General features: G+C 35.7%; 1 protein-coding gene across 3 annotated transcripts in view; it reads left to right on the top strand.

Annotated features, from left to right (window-relative positions):
• The window catches only part of cv-c (RhoGTPase activating protein), a 247,726-nt gene that overhangs the window by 78,469 nt on the left and 160,552 nt on the right, over window positions 1–8,705 (top strand). For all 3 annotated transcript variants that reach the window (XM_018458604.1, XM_018458605.1, XM_018458603.1), the window contains exon 3: window positions 6,212–7,726. In XM_018458604.1, the coding sequence (XP_018314106.1) occupies window positions 6,212–7,726 (1,515 nt within the window). The remainder of the gene's footprint in view (window positions 1–6,211; window positions 7,727–8,705) is intronic.

The following is an 8,705-nucleotide window of genomic DNA, read 5'->3' as shown; positions in this document are numbered from 1 at the left end:
CTAATTAGCAACAAAAGAGCACTAAATTTTTGACCTATCGCGAATTTGATTTTCGATGGTGGGGGGTCCAGGTTAATGGGGGTTAATAATATGTTCTTAACAAAGTCCTCTATGGAAATTTATGTCTTAAAAAATAATCGGAGAAATATTTGGTGTTTCTATTAACTATTAGATTAATGTTATAATATATCGATTATTAAATTTTATATATATATATATATACATATATCGAAAAGAGAGAGCAGTAGTTGAGGCGAAACGAAGTAAGAAATTCATAGTCGATAACATGACGACATAAAATATTATGATCGTCGCGGAACATTAATGAAGAGCCACCTAGAAAAATTATCGAGCTATTTAACAAATATGTGAGAAGATCAGATAGGATCAGTGGAGCGGGTTGAACACGTAAATAGTAATTTCTGTCCGCGATCGATAAGTAATATTTTAGCGTACTGATATTAAGCTTCACGTATTTGCCTGCTAATACTCCTCATATTAGCGTCTCATTTAACGTAAATGCGGTTGAAAAGCTAATTAATTAATATCATAGTTTTATATAGATACACGTCGAAAAAAAAGGCGAGAATGCAGAATAAGTTTCCCGATCAAATATCGTAAAAAACTCATAAATATTATAAATTGCGCCGATCATTATGTAATTGGATAAATTCGATTTCGGGAACTGTTTACCGCAGAATTTTACTTGATTTATGTGGCGACGTTAATTAGCAATCATCGCAATTAATTAATCAGCTTGGCGACTACAAGTGGATTAAGTGGCACACGGAGGCGTGATGGAAAATGGTTGATACGCTAAGATTCATGGGATCGATTTCCCGAAGCGAAATGCACTCGGCCATGAGATGCAGTTTACAAGACGATTAAAACATTGCTTCAATTCGATCTGATCATTCTTTATGCTCGGTGGGAGACTCTCGAGTTTCCTCGGCCGACGCTTAATTAAGTTTCGAGTCAATTAAGCCCGCACGATGAACGAAACTATATCGTACATCGAGGCAATGCGTTCTGTCACACAATCTGCGTTAATTAATGCGCTTTACATGTGAATGTATATTCGTAATTTCATAGAATTTTCTCGTAGAACATGTGCCCCTTCTCTACACATAAAGGCTAATTTTATAGAATTGATTACAGTTGAATATTTAAAACACACACATAGAATGTTCTGTTAACATAGAAAAGTATTTTAAACTTGGAAGAATAATTTGAAATTAAAAAATTATTTTCAAATTGATTAAAAAAATTAATTTAAGAAAATTAATAATTAAATTTCTCGCATAAAATTTATGAACTAAATATAATATTATCTCAAACATTAACTATAATTTTAGATTCTTTCTTATGTTGTGATACAACGTCTTGGAAGATTAATAGTTTTAAACAATAGTGTGTATAAATATGTAGGTATAAGAGAACAAAAGAAAGAATAAAAAGAGCCTAAAAGAATATAGACAAGCCGTAGGACGAATAACCTGATAAGTATATATTAGAACTTGTTTATTGCTTTAGTAAAAATGTCAAGGGATTTATCATCTTCAACACAGTTTAAATATTAACGTCAATTCTGCCGCGCATGCGAGAACTGTCGGCATGCATACTGGCCACTTGGCAGATGCATCGACGACTTTGACGCACGATAAGCTTCTTCACTTAATGAACGACGTCGATATTTTATCGAAATTTTTTGCGACTTGAACGGGTTGTCGACTTTTCTCGCTTTCAGGAAGATGTTAGGAGCGACATGCATTGCGCGCGGTGAAATTGCGTGTTTGCAGTTTGAAAGGTCACTTCCGCGTCATTCACTAATTAATTCCTTTAGCTACAAATTAACAGTTTGACAAGTAAATGATTAATTTGAAGTTCTATAATTATTATGAATAATTATTATTAATTGAGGAAATCTTCCATCTTTTCTTTCTCTCTTTATTTATCGTATATAAAATCTTATTTTTATATGAGAACAATATCATTATTCCATCTTGACGTGAAAATTATATTTTTTATCTATTAAATAATCAAAAGAATTGAAAAGTACACGTGTTAAATTTATCTTTACGTTATATATTTATTATATTTATTAAGTAAATAATCCATTATCTCGTTATTTAAAGTCTATGTTCGCGTCATAAATAACATTTTCGTTGAACGATTTTCGCTATCAATATTACGGCGGTCGGCGAGTGTTAATTTATTGTTTTCCAGCAACGTCAATCTCACTGATTGTCGTTATCATCAGCGGTCAGCCCACGCGAAGGCGAGAGAAAATTTTCCAGACGTGCTCGTCTAATCATTACGCTACGAGAGCTATCTCGAGTAGGAAGAAAGTGCGCCGCTAAAAGCGCGACGTGCGTGCTTTCACATAAATACCGACTTGATAAATGTACCGGCCGGGGCGTTATGGATGGAGAATATTAGAATGGCACATGGCGATCGCCGCGATGGCCGTACGCCATTGTAGGCGTAGCGAGAGAGCGGAGATTAAACGTGATCCCAATCAAGACGATTCACAAGCGCGCTTCCGCGTCCTTCGACGTAAACGTTGCACTCGATCCATCAACAATTATAGCGATTAAGATTTGCGTGAACAATCAGTTGGACGAGAAACTCGTCGCTTTGTTAACACACCCGTCAAAACGGTCCAGAAATAACTTGTAATATATAACGAAACAAAGATGTAATAATAGACAGAGGTAACAAAGGTGTAATAATAATGTTATAATAATAGTAAAATGAAAAATTCTTTATGTACATTATCTGTCCTTTATTTTTTCTTTCTCTCTTCATATTGTAAAATACCTACTAAGGGAAGGAATATTGAATAAAAAAATGGGAGGTAAAAATGTCCTAATTGCATAATATTTAATTGATATATGTATTATTCAATATATTTTAACATAATATATTGCAATTAATATATTGTTAAATTGTGGGTAGTAATCTCTGAATTAATTTCATGATATATTTTAAATAACTTCAAGTAACTACAACCAATTTTTTATTAAAAATTTTAAACTTCAAATATCAATTTTTTCTCGCTCTTTAGGTAATTAGTCTTTACAACGTATATGGCTCATTCTCTACATAGTAAAAAAAATTGTGTATTTGTGTTGGAAACGGTCCACTCACGTTTGTGTTAACAGCGTGTGTTTAATTTTTTAATATATTTGAGTGTTAATTTAACATAATGTGATTATGTTATTTAAAGGTTTTGTGTGAAATTGATATTCAATGTTTCTTAGTGTCAAAATGACACAATTTATGAATAAGTGAAAAAGTAACATAAAAATAATGTGTTTTAAAACGTAAATTCTAAGACAAATGAATGAAATATGTGTTAACTTAACATATCATAAATGTTAATTTTCTGAAAAAAAATATGTTCCCACGGTTTATTTACAAACTGTGTCAATGTTATCTTTCTTTGTATTTATTCTCTTACATAATATTTGTGTTACCTTTTAACATTCATCTTGTAATGATATTCATCTTGTGTAAAATTAACTCAAAAATTTGAGTGGACCGTTTGGGACATGCGATTTATGTTAAATTCAACATATTTTTTCCAACTGTGTATAATGATAAATTTATACAACGAATAAAGGTCAGGCTTTTGAACGTAGTTATTGTTAACGGTCAAGGCCGAATTAGTCGCGAGTTTGCGATTGCATTATAAGCGTATCCACCGACGTCAGGATTAACCTGTTGGGATAGAATAGAAGATAGATCAAAGTGTATCAAAGCCATGAGATTAGTCGCCGATAGTAAACGGGTTGACACGTCCGAGACAATTATATCCCGGTATATACGCCATTAGCCCGCAGCGCACAATGTAACACCCGCGTAGGAACAATAGGAAGCTCGTGCACGATGATTGATCGCCCAGCTGGATGCAATCGTACCGGCTGGATACCCTCGAGAGTTTCTTCTCCTCTTCCTCCTCCTCGGTCTTATCTTAGCAGCTCTTCGTCTTACGCGCCAACATTGCGCCGTGCCACTCCGCCGTCTTGATGAGTTTCGCTAAGTCTGCTGGTTAGCCTAACTATTCGCGTTGTTGATTTGCATACCGAATACGCACTGTAGCCTATAAATTTTGTTCACTCGTAGATGCAATGCGTTTTGCGCTGTTGCGGTTTAAGACTCTCACGTCCCTTCTCTCACGCACTCTGCGTCTTAATAATTGTTTTCTAGTTTATATCGTTTATTTGTTACAACAGCATAAATAAAAAAAAACACAATTTTTCAGTAAATAAGTTGAATATTTCGAATCATTAAAAAATTTTATAATTTTAACCCTTCTCAGATACACTGGGTTTTTTTTTAAAAGCGAGATTTCATTCTTAAATTTCTTGGCGTTTTCAATTTTTATTAAATGAAGGTTTTAACATTTAAGTTAAATAATTAAAATATTTAGCAATCTAACAGAGATGTTGAAGTACGGAATGAAAAATATGTGTATCTACGAAAAGTTAATTTAGAAATTTTAATATAACAACTGATCTTAAAGGAGTAAAAGTATAACGTACTTTTAAAGTATGTTTTTTTTCTTTATTTTCGTTCATTGCAAGCAACTAAAAAAATCACACTTTTTTTTAATTATGCCATTTTTGTAAAAAAATGGGCAATATAACTTTGATTACAGATTCTTTCTTCCGCAAATTTTTATGTCCTGATTTTATTTTTTTATCTTTAAGTTTAGTCCTTGATACTTTCCAAGAATGAAGTCGGAATTTTCGATTGGATTGTAAATCGTCTTAACCTCCTCGATTTAATCAAGCTTGTTCTTTGCATCCGATATAATTTGATACATTGATCGACGAGACCGAAGCGTCTGACCGCGTCTGTCTCGTGCGTAGATCGAGATCGCGTGGGTCGTGAGTGAGCTGCATCGAGAGACTTATGCAAATTCAATTTAGCTCGCCTGTGCAGTGGAGGAGAGCCAGTCAGGGTCGACTTGAAGACTTCGCGAATTTTAATATATTATCATTTAGAACTGAAGAGCAATCTCTGTCACATAAATTGTAATTTTTTTATGGAACATCTTTAGCATTGTTATTGAATATAATACGTTAAATATTTTAATTTCAGTGAATACTTCGTACGCAAGCTATATATTAATATCTTCTAAGATGAGCATCAATATTATTAAATTGTTTGTCAATTTAATTTGCGATATTACTGCTCTAGTTCTGTTAGGATTGCGTTTCCTGACTGAAAATTAAATTCAGCGCGCAGTTTGCAGAATTGGATACGTAGTATATAAATTCACACGAAATTATTTAATATTAGAATCACGGCCATTTTTGACTCATCTGATAGTTTTCCTTTTCCAGTTAATTTGGATTTGCAACGTGGAGCTTTAGATTTTTGTGATTTTGTAAAATGACTTGTAATTAATTATGACCATAAATAATCATAATTATAATAATTACAAATGATTTTACTTTAACCTCCCTCGTAAACAGCCAAATTTACCTAAATAAACCACGATTGGGTTAATTTTAGACCCACGGTTCTAGTGTTAAGCATTAAAGATCCAGCTTGATCGTTTAGGGTCTTTATTTCCGATTTGTTGTATAAATCTTACATACTTTAATTCTTCTTATTGTTAGAATATCAATCACGTTTTATTACCCTGCTTAGGGTGCATACATATCTCACAATGACTACGTGGGAGAGTACTTTAAAGAAGAAAGGAGCACGTGATTGTGATAGATAAATAGAACAGGAAGCATAGAGAAGAGAAAGAGAGAATGCGTCTTGAAATCGGCTCATCTTAAGTCGCGGCAGCTGGTCGATTCCTTCGTTTTATATCGCATGACGAGCATCGAGGACCGCGTTGGTTCTGTCAGCTTCTCTCGTAACCGCTTCATTATGCGCCACTTTATAAATGCGTTCCGCTGGCTAACTGTACGCACGAGATATCCGCGCAAAGGTAGTAACCTATCTATCGTTTTGCAAGTTTCTCTTTAGCCTCATCGATCGAGGGACAGCCTCTGCGTTTAAACATGATGACGACTTCTAATGAAACTCCTTCCTTAGCTGACTCGTTGAATTACGTAGCACGTATGGTATTATATTCTATTCACGAGCTATATTACGCTTAGCAACAAGAAAGTACTTCTTAGTGAAAAGGCTATTCTTCGGCAATGCAATGTTTTAAACGCTTTGAATTTCTGATTGATTGCAGGAGGAAATCGGCGAGATATTCGACTCAGCTCCAACGACTCCACTCCGCATCGTAGAAGAGACAAAGCATCCAACTCAAGCCGAAAAATTATCGAGCTACGCGAATGATTCGATTATCTCGAAATACTTATCTACTACGAAATCGCATGGTTTCGTAAGAAGACAAAATTCGTTGACGAGAGGTGGCGAGGATATCGGTGAATGGTCGAACAGCATCCTCGCGGAGTTCAACAGCATAATCGCCAACGAGATCAACGAGCTTACCAAAGAGAAGACGAGGAGAGAAACCACGCCCAGCAATGATGACGTCAGAGTACAATACAAGGAATTGCTGAACGAATTTGGAATATCCGATAGTGAGTGCTCCGATCGAGAGTTCAACGGTGAACATGGTTTTCTTCGAGACGAGAAGAGTCTTCGAGATCGCAGGAACGGAAAACTGTTCGTCGACGATGATCGTCGCTGCCTACTGAACTCGGATTACGACGAGCCTCACGATCGAGTGATCCCTGAGGGAAGGAAAAGCGGCAGCCTACCAGAGAATCTGCAGATTATCATCGGCAAACATGATCGATTTCATACCATAGAAACTCTAAGCTCCGACTACGACGAACCCAGCAACTGTCTGCCGATAAACTCGATCAAGAACCAGATTGATCGGATTACTTCTAGTCTACCGTCGAAATTGGAACGCGAATGCGACTCGAAAGACGCACAATCGAACCCTTGCCACGCACCAAAGAGAATAGGATTAAGTTCGAAGACCAATGAAGACGCGCTCCAAGCTGGATCCTTCAGAAGAGCCGAGGAAGATCCCGAAGAGGCGAACGCGAAATTGCCGCCAAGACAACGATCCGAGAGAAAAACGAGCCTTCCTATCAATTTAACGAATCAAAAACGTAGAAAGGCAATGCGACTGCAAAGACTCCGACGAGGCTCGGATGATCAAGAGACTATGGATCCCGAATACGACGACGTATTTCCGAACGAGGAGACGAGCAGATCTAGATCGTTGGACAATCATGTTCCGAAATCGGCGCCTGTCACACCTACGGAAGAGAAGAAGCCACCGTTCTCGAAATTGTTGAGAAAACGACATACTCCGGTGTTCCATGAGAGTTCCGACGACGTCATTCTGGTCAGCGTGTCTTCATTGCCGGATCAAGATATGTTGCGTCTGAGGAACGACAGATTTTATGAAACGAAAAATAACAAGGCGAACTCGAAAGAAACGTTGTCTCGAAAAAAGAGAGCGATATCGCCGCTAACTCTACGTTCTGATGTCACCGCGAAAAGGCTGTCGGAATCGGACAGAGACATCAGGCAGATTAGCCCAGTGGACTTGAAGAAATTCTCGTTGACGCGAACGTGGGGTAACGATGTTGCAGTGAATTGCGACTTGTCTGAGAACAATGACGTCAATGGAAATTGCGGGATTGAGAACGGAACCATCGGCAAGCTGGAGCACGCTGACGTGAAAAGGATCATGGAGGAGCAAAACGCGAGAACGGGATCCGTAAGTTTCATATTGATTTCTACTGTTAATTACATTTTACCAAGGAAAGTTATTCAGAATTAATTATGCATTAGCTTATTTTCATTATAATATGTACAACGTCTATATTTTGACAAGTTTATAAATTCAGAGAATTATAATTAGAAGATTTAAATATATATAATTATTAATATGTAAATATTTAATTAGTTAAATATTTAAAATTTTGAATAATTAAATTACTTAAATAATTATTTAACAAAAATTAAATATATATTTAAATATAATTATTAGTTTACTATCGTCTATACGGTATTTATAAATTTGTAATTATTTTTAAAAAATTATTTGACAATAGCATTAAAGTATGAAGTTGTTTTATTTTCGCATTTATAACAAAAATATTTCACGCACACTGAAAGAAAAGATTGGCTGCTACAACAAATTAGATGGTAAAATATGACATAGCATTTTTAATTAGCTGCAACAACCAATTTTTGGTTGTTGCAGTCAATTTTTGATTATGTTAACCTATCCGCAATATCAGTATAGAATTTCGATTGGCTGCTGCAGCCAATTAAAAATGCTATGTCATATTTTACCATCTAATTTGTTGTAGCAGCCAATCTTTTCTTTTAGTGCAGTAATTAAAAAAGCGTGATTTAACCCTGATAGAAATGTTCTCGGCAGGGCCACGATTCTTTGCCACGTCATAACCACTTGAAAATTTGACATGGCTCACAAAAGACCCAGTCTCACGCCTGACATAGACTTGATATGGAAAATGGCTTGGCATTCACAATAAAATTTATTAAAAAATCTAATGTAGGACCCACGACAGATCCACGCTCGCGCTTCACATGAAAATGTTACCGCAATGCATTTTCGCAATATTTCGTGGCTGACAGATTTCTTAACCTGAGTAGTCGTATAAGCTTGAATGATTAATATCTCATAGGAAGAGTGACGTTTTTTTTTGTCAGATTCCTTCGTTTTATGC

The sequence above is a fragment of the Mycetomoellerius zeteki genome, unplaced genomic scaffold, assembly GCF_001594055.1.
Source record: "Mycetomoellerius zeteki isolate Tzet28-1 unplaced genomic scaffold, Tzet1.0 scaffold735, whole genome shotgun sequence".
Lineage (NCBI taxonomy): Eukaryota > Metazoa > Arthropoda > Insecta > Hymenoptera > Formicidae > Mycetomoellerius > Mycetomoellerius zeteki.
The sequence above is the reverse complement of the archived record's forward strand: the minus strand, read 5'-3'. Positions and strand labels throughout refer to the sequence as shown.